Source organism: Salmo salar, chromosome ssa21 (assembly GCF_905237065.1).
Source record: "Salmo salar chromosome ssa21, Ssal_v3.1, whole genome shotgun sequence".
Lineage (NCBI taxonomy): Eukaryota > Metazoa > Chordata > Actinopteri > Salmoniformes > Salmonidae > Salmo > Salmo salar.
This window is the reverse complement of record NC_059462.1, coordinates 42,325,001-42,347,453: the sequence shown is the minus strand read 5'-3', so window position 1 is coordinate 42,347,453 and position 22,453 is coordinate 42,325,001. Positions and strand designations below refer to the sequence as shown.

The 22,453-nt window shown below is 47.5% G+C and overlaps 1 protein-coding gene across 5 annotated transcripts in view; it reads left to right on the top strand.

Moving 5' to 3' along the window:
- Positions 1 to 22,453, top strand: part of LOC106582316 (serine/threonine-protein phosphatase 6 regulatory ankyrin repeat subunit B) — an 80,506-nt gene that overhangs the window by 38,240 nt on the left and 19,813 nt on the right. For 4 of the 5 annotated variants that reach the window (XM_014165283.2, XM_014165286.2, XM_045704809.1 and 1 more), the window contains 8 exons: positions 22 to 136; positions 336 to 418; positions 2,172 to 2,298; positions 2,762 to 2,830; positions 11,571 to 11,711; positions 13,241 to 13,306; positions 19,877 to 19,988; positions 20,176 to 20,247. In XM_014165283.2, coding sequence (XP_014020758.1) covers positions 22 to 136; positions 336 to 418; positions 2,172 to 2,298; positions 2,762 to 2,830; positions 11,571 to 11,711; positions 13,241 to 13,306; positions 19,877 to 19,988; positions 20,176 to 20,247 — 785 coding nt within the window. The remainder of the gene's footprint in view (positions 1 to 21; positions 137 to 335; positions 419 to 2,171; positions 2,299 to 2,761; positions 2,831 to 11,570; positions 11,712 to 13,240; positions 13,307 to 19,876; positions 19,989 to 20,175; positions 20,248 to 22,453) is intronic. The other variant, XM_014165284.2, reaches the window with a different exon arrangement.

Sequence of the window (22,453 nt, the reverse complement as noted above, 5' to 3'; positions counted from 1 at the left end):
ACTATTCTTACTGTACTGTAGGTGGGGAGATTGACAGTGTGGACAAGGAAGGAAACACTCCTCTTCACATCGCTGCTCGCTATGGTCACGAGCTCCTCATTAACACACTCATCACCAGCGGAGCTGACTGCACAAGGTGTGTGTGTGTGTGTGTGTGTGTGTGTGTGTGTGTGTGTGTGTGTGTGTGTGTGTGTGTGTGTGTGTGTGGATGGATGTTTGGATCCCTTTCCTTTCACTTGTTTTATTGTAGTATAGAGGTAGAGTATGACTTTATAGTAAAGACCTCTCTCTCTGTCTCTCTGTCTGTCTCTCTGTCTCTCTGTCTCTGTCTGCAGACGAGGGGTCCATGGTATGTTTCCTCTGCACCTGGCTGCTATGAACGCCCACTCAGACTGCTGCCAGAAGCTGCTCTCTTCAGGTAACCTACCAGCACTAAGCCATTGGCTGCTCTCTTCAGGTGACCTACCAGCACTAAGCCATGGGCTGCTCTCTTCAGGTAACCTACCAGCACCAAGCCATGGGCTGCTCTCTTCAGGTAACCTACCAGCACTAAGCCATTGGCTGCTCTCTTCAGGTAACCTACCAGCACCAAGCTATTGGCTGCTCTCTTCAGGTAACCTACCAGCACCAAGCCATTGGCTGCTCTCTTCAGGTAACCTACCAGCACCAAGCCATTGGCTGCTCTCTTCAGGTAACCTACCAGCACCAAGCCATTGGCTGCTCTCTTCAGGTAACCTACCAGCACCAAGCCATTGGCTGCTCTCTTCAGGTAACCTACCAGCACTAAGCCATTGGCTGCTCTCTTCAGGTAACCTACCAGCACCAAGCCATTGGCTGCTCTCTTCAGGTAACCTACCAGCCCCAAGCCATGGGCTGCTCTCTTCAGGTAACCTACCAGCACTAAGCCATTGGCTGCTCTCTTCAGGTAACCTACCAGCACCAAGCCATTGGCTGCTCTCTTCAGGTAACCTACCAGCACTAAGCCATTGGCTGCTCTCTTCAGGTAACCTACCAGCCCCAAGCCATTGGCTGTGTGTACTCTTAAAAAAACGGTACTTTATAAGTCCTCTTCGTTTGGCTGGAGAACAGGAATGTCTTATTGCTGCTTCCCAATCCTACATTCCTCTGCAGGGGGAACTATTCAGCCTTGGTCAGATTGGAGTCACATTGTTCCTCCAACAGCAATACAAGGCAATGGGCCTACATACATAGACAGGCAAGTGGCCTGCAGTGCATACACTGATAAAGCACGAGCCTGGGTACTCATTGCTAGCTGTCTCCCTGCAGACTAGAATATATCTGGTCCCGTGTGGCTCAGTTGGTAGAGCATGGTGTTTGCAACACCAGGGTTGTGGGTTCGATTCCCACGGGGGACCAGTACAGAGAAAAACAATGTATGAAATGTATGCATTCACTACTGTAAGTCACTCTGGATAAGAGCGTCTGCTAAATGACTAAAATGTAAATGTAAGTATATCTGAGTGACTGCTCCTGTTGAAATCAGAGCGCTGATTGTTTGATACATACTGGCAAACTTCCATGGAGAGACCATTTTGGCTCCAGTCTGGAAGTCTCATGCTCTGTTTGATAGGAGCCGCGTAGTTTCACTTGACTGTGTGGTCAGACCCATAGGGCCGGGGGGCACTGAGCTCTGTGAGGGATTTGAGGCCTCTACTGTAGGAAAGCAACAAAGGAAGGTCTTTGATACTGAGTGATTTATTTGTGCTGAGGAGATAGCCGGCTTGAACCACAGTATTAGAGGGGTGGTTTGAGGGCAATATTCATAGCCTTCAGTATCCATGGTTGTTAACTCCTCCTCATCCTCCCCCTTTAATGACCGGAATGGTTTGACCCAGCGTACTGCGGTTCTAGGCATAGGACCAAAGTGTGACAGCGTGATGGGATACAAATAGAACACTCTTTAACTCTACAGTGTTTTCCTCTTCCTCTCTCTTGTGTGCTTTCAGAGTATAAGTACTTATAGAAGTAGAATATTCGACTATCTCAGCATGTGTTCTAGCCTGCCTGTCTCTCACCTTACCTCACCTTGTAACCCCTGGACTCATTCTCCACTTCCCCGTCCCCTGTGTCTCTCCCTCTCTCTTTCACTGTCCTCCCTGCTATGTGGCTGTTTGTTGCCTCCCTCCCTCTGCGTACATCGGCCCCTGTAGGAAGGAGGTATAGCGTAATGTGTTCCCTCAGTAACGTCCCCTCGTCCTCGGCCTTGTCTGCAGGCTTCCAGATCGACACCCCTGATGCACTGGGGAGGACCTGTCTGCACGCTGCTGCCGCCGGAGGGTGAGTCTCTCTCTCTGTGTGTGTGTGTGTGTGTGTGTGTGTGTGTAGGTGTGTGTGTGTGTGTGTGTGTGTGTAGGTGTGTCTGTGTGTGTGTGTGTAGGTGTGTGTGTGTGTGTGTAAGGTGTGTGTGTGTGTGTGTGTAGGTGTGTGTGTGTAGGTGTGTGTGTGTGTGTGTGTGTGTGTGTAGTGTGTGTGTGTGTGTGTGTGTGTGTGTGTGTGTGTGTGTGTGTGTGTGTGTGTGTGTGTGTGTGTGTGTGTGTGTGTGTGTGTGTGATGAAAGTAAGAGAAATACCCACACACTGTTTTGTAAGCTCCTGTGTAGTTTATTTCAACATTTCTGTCAGAAGGGCTTCATCAGGTGTCTGTTGGTGTCTGTGTATTTCTCTTTCTGGCACTGCACTCTTCAAAACCCAATTTGTCATGATTCTAAAAGTGCTCCCTGTCCCCCTGTCTCGTTCTGCAGTAATGTGGAGTGTGTGAAGTTGCTTCTGAGCAGCGATGGGGACCACAACCGGAGGGACAAGTGTGGCAGGTGAGTTCTCTCAGAGGGCAGGTAGAAGGGTGGGCAGGTCTGAAGTAAGGCCAGATGAACAGGGCCTTAGTGGGACAGTGAAGTGATGTGTATAGATGATGTTGAAAACTGGTTCTAACTGGGAACTAAAAGGAGACAAGGAGTTCCTCTCTCCAGTTCCTGTGTAGGTGTGTTTGTGTGGCCAGAGCAATTTCCCCTCAACTCTGACTCAACATTTGATCAAATCAAAGTTTATTGGTCGCGTACACAGATGAGCAGGTGCTATGGCAGGTGCAGCGAAATGCTTATGTTACTAGCTCCAACAGAACATTAGAATGTCTCGCAAATACACAAATCATAGAAGAAATCTAAACAATCAAAGTAGATATATTAGTGAGCATGTGTGAGAATGCAGAATATAAATATGTGCTGTGTGTAGACAGTATGTCAGTATTTCATCATACTAATATTGAGTTGCAACCCCCCAACCCCCCTTTCCCCTCAGAACAGCCTCAATTCGTTGGGGCATGGACTCTACAAGGTGTCGAAATTGTTCCACAGGGATTCTGGCCCATGTTGACTCCAATGATTCCCACAGTTGTGTCAAGTCCGCTAGATGCCTTTGGGTGGTGGACCATTCTTGATACACGCGGGAAACTGTTGAGTGTGAAAAACCCAGCAGCGTTGGAGTTCTTGACACAAACCGGTGCACCTGGCACCTACTACCATACCCTGTTCAAAGGCACTTAAATATGTTGTCTTACCCATTCACCCTCTGAATGACACACATACACAATCCATGTCTCAATTGTCTCAAGGCTTAAAAATACTTCTTTTACCTGTCTCCTCACCTTCATCTACACTGATTGAAGTGGATTTCAATAAGGGATCATAGCTTTCAGCTGGATTCACCTGGTCAGTCTATGTCATGGAAAGAGCAGGCGTTCTTAAAGCTGCAATATCAAATCACTGTGGATGTACCTTTTTGGACGACCCAACCAAATTCATATAGAAAAGGGAGTAATAGATCTGTCATTCTCATTGAAAGCAAGTCTAAGAAGCGGTAGATCTGTTCTATGTGCGCTCTTTCCTATCTTTGTTTTTTCAGTTTTTAACTTTCAGTTTTTAACTTTCAGTTTTGTTCACCAGCTTCAAACAGCTGATAATACATTACTGTTGGTTATGGAAAATATATTTCACAGCGGTTTAGATGGTACAATGATTCTCACAAATATACTTGCTTGTTTTGTCACATAAACTGAAATTATGCAAACTATTAGAATATAGGAACCAGGAAATGGCGGAACGATTTCTGCATAGTGCATCTTTAATGTTTTGTATACTCTGTGTAAATACACAGTGAGTAAACAACAGTATATAAACAGAATATGAGGTGACCAGTGTTCAATGGCTCTATATTAGGGCTGGGAATTGCCAGGGACCTCAAAATAGAATATTATCACTGTACTTACGTGCTGGAGATAGAAGCTGTCAAACAGTCTGATGGCCTGGAGATAGAAGCTGTTTAACAGTCTGATGGCCTGGAGATAGAAGCTGTTTAACAGTCTGATGGCCTGGAGATAGAAGCTGTCAAACAGTCTGATGGCCTGGAGATAGAAGCTGTTTAACAGTCTGATGGCCTGGAGATAGAAGCTGTCTAACAGTCTGATGGCCTGGAGATAGAAGCTGTTTAACAGTCTGATGGCCTGGAGATAGAAGCTGTTTAATAGTCTGATGGTGATAGAAGCTGTCAAACAGTCTGATGGCCTGGGGATAGAAGCTGTTTAACAGTCTGATGGTCTGGGGATAGAAGCTGTTTAACAGTCTGATGGTGATAGAAGCTGTCAAACAGTCTAATGGCCTGGGGATAGAAGCTGTTTAACAGTCTGATGGTCTGGAGATAGAAGCTGTTTAACAGTCTGATGGTCTGGTGATAGAAGCTGTCAAACAGTCTGATGGCCTGGGGATAGAAGCTGTTTAACAGTCTGATGGCCTGGGGATAGAAGCTGTTTAACAGTCTGATGGCCTGGGAATAGAAGCTGTTTAACAGTCTGATGGCCTGGGAATAGAAGCTGTTTAACAGTCTGATGGAGATAGAAGCTGTCAAACAGTCTGATGGCCTGGAGATAGAAGCTGTTTAACAGTCTGATGGAGATAGAAGCTGTCAAACAGTCTGATGGCCTGGAGATAGAAGCTGTTTAACAGTCTGATGGCCTGGAGATAGAAGCTGTTTAACAGTCTGATGGCCTGGAGATAGAAGCTGTCAAACAGTCTGATGGCCTGGAGATAGAAGCTGTCTAACAGTCTGATGGCCTGGAGATAGAAGCTGTTTAACAGTCTGATGGCCTGGAGATAGAAGCTGTTTAACAGTCTGATGGTGATAGAAGCTGTCAAACAGTCTGATGGCCTGGGGATAGAAGCTGTTTAACAGTCTGATGGCCTGGAGATAGAAGCTGTCAAACAGTCTGATGGCCTGGAGATAGAAGCTGTCAAACAGTCTGATGGCCTGGAGATAGAAGCTGTCAAACAGTCTGATGGCCTGGAGATAGAAGCTGTCTAACAGTCTGATGGCCTGGAGATAGAAGCTGTTTAACAGTCTGATGGCCTGGAGATAGAAGCTGTTTAACAGTCTGATGGCCTGGAGATAGAAGCTGTTTAACAGTCTGATGGTGATAGAAGCTGTCAAACAGTCTGATGGCCTGGGGATAGAAGCTGTTTAACAGTCTGATGGTCTGGAGATAGAAGCTGTTTAACAGTCTGATGGCCTGGGGATAGAAGCTGTTTAACAGTCTGATGGTGATAGAAGCTGTCAAACAGTCTAATGGCCTGGGGATAGAAGCTGTTTAACAGTCTGATGGCCTGGGGATAGAAGCTGTTTAACAGTCTGATGGTCTGGGGATAGAAGCTGTTTAACAGTCTGATGGCCTGGAGATAGAAGCTGTTTAACAGTCTGATGGTCTGGTGATAGAAGCTGTCAAACAGTCTGATGGCCTGGGGATAGAAGCTGTTTAACAGTCTGATGGCCTGGGGATAGAAGCTGTTTAACAGTCTGATGGCCTGGAGATAGAAGCTGTTTACCAGTCTGATGGCCTGGAGATAGAAGCTGTTTAACAGTCTGATGGCCTGGAGATAGAAGCTGTTTAACAGTCTGATGGCCTGGAGATAGAAGCTGTTTAACAGTCTGATGGTCTGGAGATAGAAGCTGTTTAACAGTCTGATGGCCTGGAGATAGAAGCTGTTTAACAGTCTGATGGCCTGGAGATAGAAGCTGTTTACCAGTCTGATGGCCTGGAGATAGAAGCTGTTTAACAGTCTGATGGTCTGGGGATAGAAGCTGTTTAACAGTCTGATGGCCTGGAGATAGAAGCTGTTTAACAGTCTGATGGTCTGGAGATAGAAGCTGTTTAACAGTCTGATGGCCTGGGGATAGAAGCTGTTTAACAGTCTGATGGCCTGGAGATAGAAGCTGTTTACCAGTCTGATGGCCTGGAGATAGAAGCTGTTTAACAGTCTGATGGCCTGGAGATAGAAGCTGTTTAACAGTCTGATGGTCTGGAGATAGAAGCTGTTTAACAGTCTGATTGCCTGGGGATAGAAGCTGTTTAACAGTCTGATGGTCTGGAGATAGAAGCTGTTTACCAGTCTGATGGTCTGGAGATAGAAGCTGTTTAACAGTCTGATGGTCTGGAGATAGAAGCTGTTTAACAGTCTGATGGTCTGGTAATAGAAGCTGTTTAACAGTCTGATGGCCTGGAGATAGAAGCTGTTTAACAGTCTGATGGTGATAGAAGCTGTTTAACAGTCTGATGGTCTGGGGATAGAAGCTGTTTAACAGTCTGATGGTCTGGAGATAGAAGCTGTTTAACAGTCTGATGGTCTGGTGATAGAAGCTGTCAAACAGTCTGATGGTGATAGAAGCTGTCAAACAGTCTGATGGCCTGGGGATAGAAGCTGTTTAACAGTCTGATGGCCTGGAGATAGAAGCTGTTTAACAGTCTGATGGTCTGGGGATAGAAGCTGTTTAACAGTCTGATGGCCTGGAGATAGAAGCTGTTTAACAGTCTGATGGCCTGGGGATAGAAGCTGTTTAACAGTCTGATGGCCTGGGGATAGAAGCTGTTTAACAGTCTGATGGCCTGGGGATAGAAGCTGTTTAACAGTCTGATGGCCTGGGGATAGAAGCTGTTTAACAGTCTGATGGCCTGGGGATAGAAGCTGTTTAACAGTCTGATGGCCTGGAGATAGAAGCTGTTTAACAGTCTGATGGCCTGGAGATAGAAGCTGTTTAACAGTCTGATGGCCTGGAGATAGAAGCTGTTTAACAGTCTGATGGCCTGGGGATAGAAGCTGTTTAACAGTCTGATGGCCTGGGGATAGAAGCTGTCAAACAGTCTGATGGTCTGGTAATAGAAGCTGTTTAACAGTCTGATGGCCTGGGGATAGAAGCTGTTTAACAGTCTGATGGTCTGGAGATAGAAGCTGTTTAACAGTCTGATGGCCTGGGGATAGAAGCTGTTTAACAGTTTGATGGCCTGGTGATAGAAGCTGTTTAACAGTCTGATGGTCTGGGGATAGAATCTGTTTAACAGTCTGATGGTCTGGAGATAGAAGCTGTTTAACAGTCTGATGGCCTGGGGATAGAAGCTGTTTAACAGTCTGATGGCCTGGAGATAGAAGCTGTTTAACAGTCTGATGGCCTGGGAATAGAAGCTGTTTAACAGTCCGATGGCCTGGGGATAGAAGCTGTTTAACATTCTGATGGCCTGGCGATAGAAGCTGTTTAACAGTCTGATGGCCTGGAGATAGAAGCTGTTTAACAGTCTGATGGCCTGGGGATAGAAGCTGTTTAACAGTCTGATGGCCTGGGGATAGAAGCTGTTTAACAGTCTGATGGTCTGGAGATAGAAGCTGTTTAACAGTCTGATGGTCTGGTGATAGAAGCTGTCTAACAGTCTGATGGCCTGGAGATAGAAGCTGTTTAACAGTCTGATGGCCTGGAGATAGAAGCTGTTTAACAGTCTGATGGCCTGGAGATAGAAGCTGTCAAACAGTCTGATGGCCTGGAGATAGAAGCTGTTTAACAGTCTGATGGCCTGGAGATAGAAGCTGTTTAACAGTCTTATGGCCTGGGGATAGAAGCTGTCAAACAGTCTGATGGCCTGGGGATAGAAGCTGTTTAACAGTCTGATGGTGATAGAAGCTGTCAAACAGTCTGATGGTGATAGAAGCTGTTTAACAGTCTGATGGCCTGGAGATAGAAGCTGTTTAACAGTCTGATGGCCTGGGGATAGAAGCTGTGAAACAGTCTGATGGTCTGGTAATAGAAGCTGTTTAACAGTCTGATGGCCTGGGGATAGAAGCTGTTTAACAGTCTGATGGTCTGGAGATAGAAGCTGTTTAACAGTCTGATGGCCTGGGGATAGAAGCTGTTTAACAGTCTGATGGCCTGGAGATAGAAGCTGTTTAACAGTCTGATGGCCTGGAGATAGAAGCTGTTTAACAGTCTGATGGCCTGGAGATAGAAGCTGTTTAACAGTCTTATGGCCTGGGGATAGAAGCTGTTTAACAGTCTGATGGCCTGGAGATAGAAGCTGTTTAACAGTCTTATGGCCTGGGGATAGAAGCTGTTTAACAGTCTGATGGCCTGGGGATAGAAGCTGTTTAACAGTCTGATGGCCTGGAGATAGAAGCTGTTTAACAGTCTGATGGTCTGGAGATAGAAGCTGTTTAACAGTCTGATGGCCTGGGGATAGAAGCTGTTTAACAGTCTGATGGCCTGGGGATAGAAGCTGTCAAACAGTCTGATGGCCTGGGGATAGAAGCTGTTTAACAGTCTGATGGTCTGGAGATAGAAGCTGTTTAACAGTCTGATGGCCTGGGGATAGAAGCTGTTTAACAGTCTGATGGTGATAGAAGCTGTCAAACAGTCTGATGGCCTGGAGATAGAAGCTGTTTAACAGTCTGATGGCCTGGGGATAGAAGCTGTTTAACAGTCTGATGGTCTGGGGATAGAAGCTGTTTAACAGTCTGATGGCCTGGGGATAGAAGCTGTTTAACAGTCTGATGGTCTGGAGATAGAAGCTGTTTAACAGTCTTATGGCCTGGTGATAGAAGCTGTCAAACAGTCTGATGGCCTGGTGATAGAAGCTGTTCAACAGTCTGATGGCCTGGAGATAGAAGCTGTTTAACAGTCTGATGGTCTGGAGATAGAAGCTGTTTAACAGTCTGATGGCCTGGGGATAGAAGCTGTTTAACAGTCTGATGGTCTGGGGATAGAAGCTGTCAAACAGTCTGATGGCCTGGAGATAGAAGCTGTTTAACAGTCTGATGGTCTGGAGATAGAAGCTGTCAAACAGTCTGATGGCCTGGAGATAGAAGCTGTTTAACAGTCTGATGGTGATAGAAGCTGTTTAACAGTCTGATGGTGATAGAAGCTGTTTAACAGTCTGATGGTGATAGAAGCTGTTTAACAGTCTGATGGTCTGGGGATAGAAGCTGTTTAACAGTCTTATGGCCTGGGGATAGAAGCTGTTTAACAGTCTTATGGCCTGGAGATAGAAGCTGTTTAACAGTCTGATGGCCTGGGGATAGAAGCTGTTTAACAGTCTTATGGCCTGGAGATAGAAGCTGTTTAACAGTCTGATGGCCTGGAGATAGAAGCTGTTTAACAGTCTGATGGCCTGGAGATAGAAGCTGTCAAACAGTCTGATGGCCTGGAGATAGAAGCTGTTTAACAGTCTGATGGCCTGGAGATAGAAGCTGTTTAACAGTCTGATGGTGATAGAAGCTGTCAAACAGTCTGATGGCCTGGGGATAGAAGCTGTTTAACAGTCTGATGGTCTGGGGATAGAAGTTGTTTAACAGTCTGATGGCCTGGGGATAGAAGCTGTTTAACAGTCTGATGGCCTGGGGATAGAAGCTGTTTAACAGTCTAATGGCCTGGGGATAGAAGCTGTTTAACAGTCTGATGCCCTGGGGATAGAAGCTGTTTAACAGTCTGATGGCCTGGTGATAGAAGCTGTTTAACAGTCTGATGGTCTGGGGATAGAAGCTGTTTAACAGTTTGATGGTCTGGAGATAGAAGCTGTTTAACAGTCTGATGGCCTGGGGATAGAAGCTGTTTAACAGTCTGATGGCCTGGGGATAGAAGCTGTTTAACAGTCTGATGGCCTGGAGATAGAAGCTGTTTAACAGTCTGATGGCCTGGGGATAGAAGCTGTTTAACAGTCTGATGGTGATAGAAGCTGTCAAACAGTCTGATGGCCTGGGGATAGAAGCTGTTTAACAGTCTGATGGCCTGGAGATAGAAGCTGTTTAACAGTCTGATGGCCTGGGGATAGAAGCTGTTTAACAGTCTGATGGCCTGGGGATAGAAGCTGTTTAACAGTCTGATGGTCTGGAGATAGAAGCTGTTTAACAGTCTGATGGCCTGGAGATAGAAGCTGTTTAACAGTCTGATGGCCTGGAGATAGAAGCTGTTTAACAGTCTTATGGCCTGGGGATAGAAGCTGTCAAACAGTCTGATGGCCTGGAGATAGAAGCTGTCTAACAGTCTGATGGTGATAGAAGCTGTCAAACAGTCTGATGGCCTGGGGATAGAAGCTGTTTAACAGTCTGATGGCCTGGGGATAGAAGCTGTTTAACAGTCTGATGGCCTGGGGATAGAAGCTGTTTAACAGTCTGATGGCCTGGGGATAGAAGCTGTTTAACAGTCTGATGGTCTGGAGATAGAAGCTGTTTAACAGTCTGATGGCCTGGGGATAGAAGCTGTTTAACAGTCTGATGGTCTGGGGATAGAAGCTGTTTAACAGTCTGATGGCCTGGGGATAGAAGCTGTTTAACAGTCTGATGGCCTGGGGATAGAAGCTGTTTAACAGTCTGATGGCCTGGGGATAGAAGCTGTTTAACAGTCTGATGGCCTGGGAATAGAAGCTGTTTAACAGTCTGATGGCCTGGAGATAGAAGCTGTTTAACAGTCTGATGGTGATAGAAGCTGTTTAACAGTCTGATGGCCTGGGGATAGAAGCTGTTTAACAGTCTGATGGCCTGGGGATAGAAGCTGTTTAACAGTCTGATGGTCTGGTGATAGAAGCTGTCAAACAGTCTGATGGCCTGGAGATAGAAGCTGTCTAACAGTCTGATGGCCTGGAGATAGAAGCTGTTTAACAGTCTGATGGCCTGGAGATAGAAGCTGTTTAACAGTCTGATGGTGATAGAAGCTGTTTAACAGTCTGATGGCCTGGAGATAGAAGCTGTTTAACAGTCTGATGGCCTGGAGATAGAAGCTGTTTAACAGTCTGATGGTCTGGTGATAGAAGCTGTCAAACAGTCTGATGGCCTGGAGATAGAAGCTGTCTAACAGTCTGATGGCCTGGAGATAGAAGCTGTTTAACAGTCTGATGGCCTGGAGATAGAAGCTGTTTAACAGTCTGATGGTGATAGAAGCTGTCAAACAGTCTGATGGCCTGGGGATAGAAGCTGTTTAACAGTCTGATGGCCTGGGGATAGAAGCTGTTTAACAGTCTGATGGCCTGGGGATAGAAGCTGTCTAACAGTCTGATGGCCTGGGGATAGAAGCTGTTTAACAGTCTGATGGCCTGGGGATAGAAGCTGTTTAACAGTCTGATGGCTGTCAAACAGCTGTCAAACAGTCTTCATTTTTTTGGACTCCATTAAGTGTGTGTGACTCAACTCAATGTGCTAGCGTATAACACTGTCCTTCTGTGTGTGTTTGTCTCTCTGTGTGTCTCTCCCTCTCCAGGACCTCTCTCCACTATGCTGCAGCCAGTCGGCACTACCAGTGCCTGGAGACCCTGGTGTCGTGTGGGACCTGCATTAATGCCACTGACCAGTGGGGGCGCTCTGCTCTGCACTATGCTGCAGCCTCCGACCTGGACAGAAGGTGAGCTTCACTGATCAGACTTAGGGACGAATCCTAACTTCCACTTAAGATTTCAATTCCGATATAGTCATGCATTGATGTAAATGGTAGACTAAGTGAAAATCTTACTTAAATGGAAGTTAGGATTCGTTCCATAGTGACCATACATTGATGATACCATTAGGACCTGTGACTCATGTTACAGTTTGATATATAATAAACTCATGTAAATTCAGTTATCGGTCAGAGGTTAAAGACCACAATATTGAGCTGGTTCCTATATGCTGCTAACTATAATATGTAAGCAAAAGACTAACGAACAGTCAGGCCACTGAGGCCAAGTAAAACTAGCTGTGTGGTGTTTGGTGGTGACCATAGAGATCCTGTTAAATTGTTAGAGGGGCTATGTCCCTACAACCTTCAACTTTCCAGAATCGTTTGAAATTGGCAGCCATATTGGTCAGGGAGAAATCCAAACCAGTCTAATGGAATTTATTTATTTATTTATTTTATTTAACCTTTATTTAACCAGGTTGTCCAGTAGAGAACAAGTTCTCATTTACAACTGTGACCTGGCCAAGATAAAGCAAAGCAGTGCGACAAAAACAACAACACAGAGTTACCCATGAGATAAACAAACGTACAGTCAATAACACAATAGTCAAATCTGTATACAGTGTGTGCAAATGAAGTAAGGAGGTAAGGCAATAAATAGGCCAATAGTGGCGAAGTAATTACCGTTTATCAATTTACACTGGAGTGATATATGCAGATGAGGATGTGCAAGTAGAAATACTGGTGTGCAAAAGAGAAGAAAAACTAAAACAAATATGGAGATGAAGTAGGTAGTTGGTTGGATGGGCTATTTACAGATGGGCTGTACAGCTGCAGCGATCGGTAAACTGCTCTGACAGCTGACGCTTAAAGTTAGTGAGGGAGATAGAAGTCTCCAACTTCAGTGATTTTTGCAATTCCTTCCAGTCATTGGCAGCAGAGAACTGTAAAGAAAGGCAGCCAAAGCAGGTGTTGGCTTTGGGGATGACCAGTGAAATATACCTGCTGGAGCGCGTGCTACGGGTGGGTGTTGCTATGGTGACCAATGAGCTGAGATAAGGAGGAGCTTTACCTAACAAAGACTTATAGATGACCTGATCTAAAATATTGTCACATAATTATAAATACAGTTAATATGGGTTTTATACACATTTTCTGTATAAATAGCTTCTAAAATATATGTAAACTGACCATAACTGTCAAAATGTTGTGTTTTCTTGGAAAGCTGTGAGTGCTATTATATGATGCAAATTCAGAGATACCTGAGGTAATTCTGAGGTGCCGGGTGAATAGGTGTCTAGATGTTCGGCAGCAGACTGTGTTCACACCCCTGATTGGTTCCATTCCAGGAAATTCAGAGAAGCACTGCTGGAGATGCTAGATGACCCTGAATACCCCCCTGAATAATCAGATGGAAAGGGTTTGGGGAGGGTTTCCCTGGGGCCCCCATTGAGGATGTCTTAATCGTTCTCTGTTGTGTGTCTTGTGTTGTGTAGGCGACGTCAGGCTCTGGAGCCAGAGAGTGAAGGGGTGCAGGCGGAGAAGGAGAAGGAGGCTGCACTGTGAGTATACGCTTTTATTTCTAGGAGTATTTGTCACGTCCTGACCAGCAGATGGAGCTGTTGTAGTAGTTTTGGGGTCAGGACGTGGCAGTCTTGTGTGTGTGATTGTTCTGTGTTGGTCTTGTGACTCCTGATCAGGAACAGCTGGGGATCGTTGTTCCTGATTGGGAGTCATATATGTAGGAGTATGTTTGTCACTTGGTTTGGTGGGTAGTTGTTTTTGCACTGTGTTGGTGAGCCTGCAAAACGGTTTAGTGTTGTGGGTATCATTTATTGTTTTGTCAAGTGGATGCTTTACTCTTTTTTTGTTAATTAAAATATGAGTATCCACAACTCCGCTGCATTTTGGTCTTCCCTGCAACACAACGAAGGATATTGTGACAGAACTACCCACCACCAAAGGACCAAGCAGCGGAGAAGAGGACAGAGGCAAGTGAGGGAGGAATGTTGGAAGCAGCGCGCTCGGGAGGTGATGGATTCCTGGTCGCTGGAGGTGTTGACGGAGAGGATTGACTGGACATGGGAGCAGTTGCAGGTCCACTGTGACAACCTGCCTGGGAGGCAGGTAGAACCCGAGAGGCAGCCCCAATAATTTTTTTTGTGGGGGGCACAAGGGCTATTTGGCGGGGCGAGATTACAGCCCCAGGCCAGCTCCCCGTACCCTTGTAGGGCAGACTGGACAGGTCCCGTGCTTTGGGGTTGGGGCTGTGGTGAGGCCTGGGATTTTCAGGCCGGTAGGCAAGGTACCAGCGCCCCGCATGTGCCAGGGCGAAGTAGGCATCGAGCCGGAAGGGGTGATGCCAACCCTGCGCTCAAGACCGCCAGTGCGCCCTTTCGGTCCGGTGTTTCCCGCTAGACGCACTAGCATGGAGGTGCGTGTCTCCAGGCTGGCACGTCCAGTACCAGCCCCACGCATCAGGAGTCTAGTGCGTCAGCCCAGCCTCGCCAGTCAACAGTCGCCGGAGCTGACCGCCAGTCAACAGTCGCCGGAGCTGACCGCCAGTCAACAGTCGCCGGAGCTGACCGCCAGTCAACAGTCGCCGGAGCTGACCGCCAGTCAACAGTCGCCGGAGCTGACCGCCAGTCAACAGTCGCCGGAGCTGACCGCCAGTCAACAGTCGCCGGAGCTGCCCGCCAGTCAACAGTCGCCGGAGCTGCCCGCCAGTCAACAGTCGCCGGAGCTGCCCGCCAGTCAACAGTCGCCGGAGCTGCCCGCCAGTCAACAGTCGCCGGAGCTGCCAGACTGCGCTGAACTGCCGGAGTGGCCAGACTGCGCTGAACTGCCAGACTGCGCTGAACTGCCGGAGTGGCCAGACTGCGCTCCGGCCCAGCCCGAGGGGCCCTCCTGCCCTCCGGCCCAGCCCGAGGGGCCCTCCTGCCCCCCGGCCCAGCCCGAGGGGCCCTCCTGTCCTCCGGCCCAGCCCGAGGGGTCCGTCTGCCTGGCGCAGCTATCGGCGCCACCGAAGTGGGCGACGCCGAGGGTGGAGCAAGGTCCACGTCCTGCACCTGCGCCACCTCTAGGATAGGTGGGTTGGGGAGGGAGGGTGTAGCACAGTGCCGTCGTTGACGGCAGCCACCCTCCCTTCCCTCCCTTATTGTTTAGGGGTTATTGTTTATGGGTTTTGTTGGGGATTTTGTTTGTTGGTGTTTTTTTTGTTGTTAGGTGCATTCCGGGGTCTGCACCTTGAGGGGGGGGTACTGTCACGTCCTGACCAGCAGATGGAGCTGTTGTAGTCGTTTTGGGGTCAGGACGTGGCAGTCTTGTGTGTGTGATTGTTCTGTGTTGGTCTTGTGACTCCTGATCAGGAACAGCTGGGGATCGTTGTTCCTGATTGGGAGTCATATATGTAGGAGTATGTTTGTCACTTGGTTTGGTGGGTAGTTGTTTTTGCACTGCGTTGGTGAGCCTGCAAAACTGTTTAGTGTTGTGGGTATCATTTATTGTTTTGTCAAGTGGATGCTTTACTCTTTTTTTTGTTAATTAAAATATCAGTATCCACAACTCCGCTGCATTTTGGTCTTCCCTGCAACACAACGAAGGATATTGTGACAGTATTACTGCCTCTATCTGGGCATACAGGTAGTCAGTCAGCAGATTATGGCTCAGTGCAAGCCGTGCCTATGCTTCTGACTGTTTGAGAAAGTCCCTCTTCTTTCTCTCTTTCTTTCTCTCTCTACTCTGTGCATACAGACCAGTTCAGACAGACAATATCTTCTGTCATTGTCTCTCTTGCTCATCTTGTTGGAATAACCATTGCGTATGTCAAATCAAATCAAAGTTTATTTGTCACGTGCGCCGAATACAACAGGTGTAGACCTTACAGTGAAATGCTTACTTACAGGCTCTAACCAATAGTGCAAAAAAGGTATTAGGTGAACAATGGGTAGGTAAAGAAATAAAACAACAGTAAAAAGACAGGCTATATACAGTAGTGAGGCTATAAAAGTAGCGAGGGTACATACAGACACCGGTTAGTCAGGCTGATTGAGGTAGTATGTACATGTAGATATGGTTAAAGTGACTATGCATATATAATGAAGAGAGAGTAGCAGTAGCGTAAAAAGAGGGGTTGGCGGGTGTTGAGTGGGTGGGACACAATGCAGATAGCCCGGTTAGCCAATGTGCGGAAGCACTGGTTGGTTGGCCCAATTGAGGTAGTATGTACATGAATGTATAGTTAAAATGACTATGCATATATGATAAACAGAGAGTAGCAGCAGCGTAAAAAGAGGGGTTGGGGGGGGGGCACACAATGCAAATAGTGTCACGTCCTGACCAGTAAAAGGGGTTGTTTGTTATTGTAGTTTGGTCAGGGTGTGGCAGGGGTGTTTGTTCAGTGTGTTTCGGGGTTTTTGGTTTATGTTCTATGTTTTCTATTTCTATGTGGTTTTTCTAGTTTTTCTATGTCTGTTAGTTTTGTCAATGACTTCCAATCAGAGTCAGCTGTTTGTTGTTATCTCTGATTGGAGGCCATATTTAGTTGTGTGTGTTTTCACTTGTGTTTGTGGGTGGTTGTTTCCTGTTTAGTCTGTGCACCTTACGGGACTGTTTTCGTCGTTTGTTTTGTGTAAGTGTTTTTTTTCCTTCTAATAAAAAGAAGATGATAAATATACCCGCTGCATTTTGGTCTGCCTACAACGACGCTTGTTACAGAACCACCCACCAAAGAAGGACCAAGCAGCGGAGGAAGGAGCAGCAGGAAAGCTATTTGGAGTCGTGGACATGGGAGGAGATATTAGATGGTAAAGGACCATGGCACCAGGCTGGGGAGTACAAGCGTCCGAAGGAGGAGCTGGAGGCAGCTAAGGCAGAACGACGGAGGTATGAGGCATTATATCCTCCATTTCAGGAGGAGAGGAGGCAGCCCCAAAAATGTTTTTTTGGGGGGGGCACACGGGTAGTTTGGCTAGGCCAGGGGTGAGCCCTGAGCCAACTCCCCGTGCTTACCGTGGGGAGCCAGTCCAGGAATCAAGCGAGGAGCTTGATGCGAGATTCCGGAGAGAGGTACTGGCGGAAAGGGCACGAAGGGGCACCTGTGTTTATTATGGGGAGCGACGGATCAAGCAAGCACCATGTTATGCAGAGATAGGCACGGTATCGCCAGTGCGCAGCTACAGTCCAGTGCGCTTGGTGAAAGCTCCTCACAGGTGTCATGTTAGAGCCAGCATCGAGCCAGGACCGGTGATGCAAGTTGCAAGCATCAGACCGCCGGTGAGGGTTCATAGCCCAGTGTATCCTGTTCCTGCTCCTCGCACTAGCCTTGAAGTGCGTGTTACTAGGCTGGCGCCTCCAAAACCAGCCCCAAGCATCAGGCCTATAGTGCGCCTGCCCAGTCCAGTACGTCCTGTTCCTGCTCCTCGCACTAGCCCTGAGGTGTGTGTCCATAGTGTGGCGCCTCCAAAGCCAGCCCCACGCATCAGGCCTTTAATGCACCTGCCCAGTACGTGCAGAGCCAGAGGGCGTGTACTAGTCTGGCGCCTAAGAGCCCCACGCATCAGCCTGTGCGCCTGCCCAGTCCAGTCGTCCTGTTCCTGCTCCTCGCACTAGCCCTGAGGTGCGTGTAAGTCTGGCGCCTCCAAAGCCAGCCCACGCACCAGGCCTTTAGTGCGCCTGCCCAATCCAGTACGTCCTGTTCCTGCTCCTCGCACTAGCCCTGTGGTGCGTGTCACTAGTCTGGCGCCTCCAAAGCCAGCCCCACGCATCAGGCCTTCAGTGCGCAGTCCCCGTCCAGAGCTTCCGGCGACAGTTCCCCGTCCAGAGCTTCCGGCGACAGTTCCCCGTCCAGAGCTTCCGGCGACAGTGCCCCGTCCAGAGCTTCCGGCGACAGTGCCGTGTCCAGAGCTTCCGGCGACAGTGCCGTGTCCAGAGCTTCCGGCGACAGTGCCGCGTGCAGAGCTTCCGGCGACAGTGCCCCGTCCAGTGCTTCCGGCGACGTCCTACAGTCCGGAGACGGCGGAGACGGCCCACAGTCCGGAGACGGCGGAGACGGCCCACAGTCCAGAGCCTGCGGAGACGGCCCACAGTCCGGAGCCAGCGGAGACGGCCCACAGTCCGGAGCCTGCGGAGACGGCCCACAGTCCGGAGCCTGCGGAGACGCTCCTCAGCCCGAGGTCTCCAGCGACGCACCTCAGCTCAGAGCCTTCAGCAGTGGTCTACAGCCCTGAGCCTTCAGCGGGGGTGGGCAGATTAGAATGGGGACTAAGGCCGGAGCCTGAGCCACCTCCGTAGTTGGAGGTTTAGGGGGGGTGTAGCACGGGAGCCGTCGGTGACGGTGGCCACCCTCCCTTATTATTTTTGTGGGGGTTTTCGTCTTTCGGTACATCCGGGGTCTGCACCTTTGGGGGGCGGGGTACTGTCACGTCCTGACCAGTAAAAGGGGTTGTTTGTTATTGTAGTTTGGTCAGGGCGTGGCAGGGGGTGTTTGTTTAGTGTGTTTCGTGGTTTTTGGTTTGTTTTCTATTTCTATGTGGTTTTTCTATTTTTTCTATGTCTATGTTAGTTTTGTCAATGACCTCCAATCAGAGTCAGCTGTTTGTTGTTATCTCTGATTGGAGGCCATATTTAGTTGTGTGTGTTTTCACTTGTGTTTGTGGGTGGTTGTTTCCTGTTTAGTCTGTGCACCTTATGGGACTGTTTTCGTCTTTTGTTTTGTAAGTGTTTTTTCCCCTTCTAATAAAAAGAAGATGATAAATATACCCGCTGCATTTTGGTCTACCTACAACGACGCTTGTTACAATAGTCCAGGTAGCCATTTGATTACCTGTTCAGGAGTCTTATGGCTTGGGGGTAAAAACTGTTGAGAAGCCTTTTTGTCCTAGACTTGGCACTCCGGTACCGTTTGCCATGCGGTAGTAGAGAGAACAGTCTATGGCTGGGTTCTTTGACAATTTTTAGGGCCTTCCTCTGACACCGCCTGGTGTAGAGGTCCTGGATGGCAGGCAGCTTAGCCCCAGTGATGTACTGGGCCGTACGCACTACCCTCTGTAGTGCCTTGCGGTCAGAGGCCGAACAATTGCCGTACCAGGCAGTGATGCAACCAGTCAGGATGCTCTCGATGTTGCAGCTGTAGAATCGTTTGAGGATCTCAGGACCCGTGCAAAATCTTTTTAGTTTCCTGAGGGGGAATAGGCTTTGTCGTGCCCTCTTCACGACTGTCTTGGTGTATTTGGACCATTGTAGTTTGTTGTTGATGTGGACACCAAGGAACTTGAAGCTCTCAACCTGCTCCACTACAGCCCCGTCGATGAGAATGGGGGCATGCTCGGTCCTCCTTTTCCTGTAGTCCACAATCATCTCCTTAGTCTTGGTTACGATTGGGGGATAGGTTGTTATTCTGGCACCACCCGGCCAGGTCTCTGACCTCCTCCCTATAGGCTGTCTCGTCGTTGTCGGTGATCAGGCCTACCACTGTTGTGTCGTCTGCAAACTTAATGATGGTGTTGGAGTCGTGCCTGGCCATGCAGTCGTGGGTGAACAGGGAATACAGGAGGGGACTGAGCACACACCCCTGGGGAGCTCCAGTGTTGAGGATTAGCGTGGCAGATGTGTTGCTACCTACCCTCACCACCTGGGGGCGGCTCGTCAGGAAGTCCAGGATCCAGTTGCAGAGGGAGGTGTTTAGTCCCAGGATCCTTAGCTTAGTGATGAGCTTTGAGGGTACTATGGTGTTGAACGCTGAGCTGTAGTCAATGAATAGCATTCTCACATAAGTGTTCTTTTTGTCCAGGTGGGAAAGGGCAGTGTGGAGTGCAATGGAGATTGCATCATCTGTGGATCTGTTTGGGCGGTATGCAAATTGGAGTGGGTCTAGGGTTTCTGGGATAATGGTGTTGATGTGAGCCATTACCAACCTTTCAAAGCACTTCATGGCTATGGATGTGAGTGCTACGGGTCTGTAGTCATTTAGGCAGGTTGCCTTTGTGTTCTTGGGCACAGGGACCATGGTGGTCTGCTTGAAACATGTTGGTATGTCTATTCTCTCTCTCATATCCTCTCTGTCTGAGGCTTTTAATTTTTTAAGAACATATTGAAGTGTTTGTGCCTGACGATATTGTATGTTTTTGTAATAGATGTCTAGAATTCCTTTTGCAAAGTGGTGCTACTGCCTCTCTGAAGGATAAGCAGGGCTACAGTCCTGTCCACTATGCTGCAGCCTATGGCCACAGACACTGCCTGGAGCTGGTGAGTGTATGCACGCGCATACACACGCTTATGCTACATTTTCTATGCTACATGCTAGTCAACAATGCATCTGTGTGTAGAACTTCAACTTCAATTTCACAAGATACCATAAATACACACAGCTCACAAATACCACTTATGGAATTTAAGTGATTTGTTTTGATGTAATCTGTGGTTGTGGTTTTAGCTGTTGGACAGAGACGAGAGTCACCAGGAGGACCCAGACTTTCTGGGTGCCAGGAGCCCCCTGCACCTCGCTGTGAGTCATTATCACATATCCACTCAAGCCATGCATTATTATATATCCACTCTAGCCATGCATAATCACATACACTGCAATGTATTATAATTGGGTGAGCTTGTGACCTGAGCAGGAAAAACCTATAGTTTTTATGGTCATGGCACGTGGTCAGAAAAAACAGATAGCTAGCGTTATCATGTACAGTGCCTTCAGAAAGTATTCACACCCCTTGACTTATTCCACATTTTGTTGTGTTACAGCCTGAATTCAGAATGGATTAAATACAAAAAAATCTCACCCATCTACACAAAATACCCCATAATGACAAAATGTAAATGTTTTTTTTTAAATTTAGCAAATGTATTGAATATGAAATACAGAAATATCTAATTTACATACAGTGCATTCGGAAAGTATTCAGACCCCTTCCCTTTTTCCACATTCTGATTCGTTACAGCCTTATTCTAAAATTGATAACATACATTTTTTTCTTCATCAATTTACACACAATGCCCCATAATGACAAAGCAAAAACAGTACCAACACGGTACCAACACGTTTCTGCAGCATTGAAGGTCCCCAAGAACACAGTGGCCTCCATCATTCTTAAATAGAAGAGGTTTGGAACCACCAAGACTCTTCTTAGAGCTGGCCGCCCAGCCAAACTGAGCAGTCGGGGGAGAAGGGCCTTGGTCGGAGAGGTGACCAAGGACCCAATGGTCACTCTGACAGAGCTCCTGAGTTCCTCTTTAGATTTGGGAGTACCTTCCAGAAGGACAACCATCTCTGCAGAACTCCACCAATCAGGCCTTTATGGTAGAGGCCTTTACGGAAGCCACTCCCTCAGTAAAAGACACATTACAGCCCACTTGGAGTTTGCCAAAAGGCACATAAAGACTCTCAGACCATGAGAAACAAGATTCTCTGGTCTGATGACACCAAGATGGAACTCTTTAGCCTGAATGCCAAGTGTCACATCTGGAAGAAACCTGGCACCATCCCTATGGTGAAGCATGGTGGTGGCAGCATCATGTTTTTAGTGGCAGGAACTGGAAGACTCGAGGGAAAGATGAACGGAGCAAAGTACAAAGAGATCCTTGATGAAAACCTGCTCCAGAGTGCTCAGGACCTCAGACTGGGGCGAAGGTTCATCTTCCAACTGGACAACGACCCTAAGCACACAGCCATGACAACTCAGGATTGGCTTCGGGACAAGTCTCTAAATGTCCTTGAGTGGCCCAGCCAGAGCCCAGACTTGAGTACAATCAAACATCTCTGGAGAGACCTGAAGATACAGTTGAAGTCAGAAGTTTACATACACTTAGGTTGGAGTCATTAAAACCCGTTTTTCAACCACTCCACAAATTTCTTGTTAACAAACTATAGTTTTGGCAAGTCAGTTAGGACATCTACTTTGTGCATGTAATTTTTCCAACAATTGTTTACAGACAGATTATTTCATTTATAATTCACTGTATCACAATTCCAATGGGTCAGAAGTTTACATACACAAAGTTGACTGTGCCTTTAAACAGCTTGTAAAATTCCAGAAAATGATGTCATGGCTTTAGATGCTTCTGATAGGCTAATTGACATAATTTGAGTCAATTGGAGATGTACCCGTGGATGTATTTCAAGGCCTACCTTCAAACTCAGTGCCTTTGCTTGACATCATGGGAAAATCAAAAGAAATCAGCCAAGTCCACAGAAAAAAAATTGTAGACCTCCACAAGTCTGGTTCATCCTTGGGAGCAATTTCCAAACGCCTGAAGGTACCACGTTCATTTGTACGCAAGTATTAACACCATGGGACCACGCAGCCGTCATACCGCTCAGGAAGGAGACGCGTTCTGTCTCCTAGAGATGAACGTACTTTGGTGTGAAAAGTGCAAATCAATGCCAGAACAACAGCAAAGGGCCTTGTAAAGATGCTGGAGGAAACAGGTACAAAAGTATCTATATCCACAGTAAAACAAGTCCTATATCGACATAACCTGAAAGGCCGCTCAGCAAGAAAGAAGCCACTGCTCCAAAACCGCCATAAAAAAGCCAGATTACAGTTTGCAACTGCACATGGGGACAAAGATCTTTGAAATTTGCCTCCCGGTGTCTGCTGGAAAGCAGACTGAACCAGGTTTTCCTCTAGGATTTTCCTGTGCTTAGCTCTGTTTCTGGAATAGCATACCCATAACATGATGCAGCCACCACCATGCTTCAAAATATG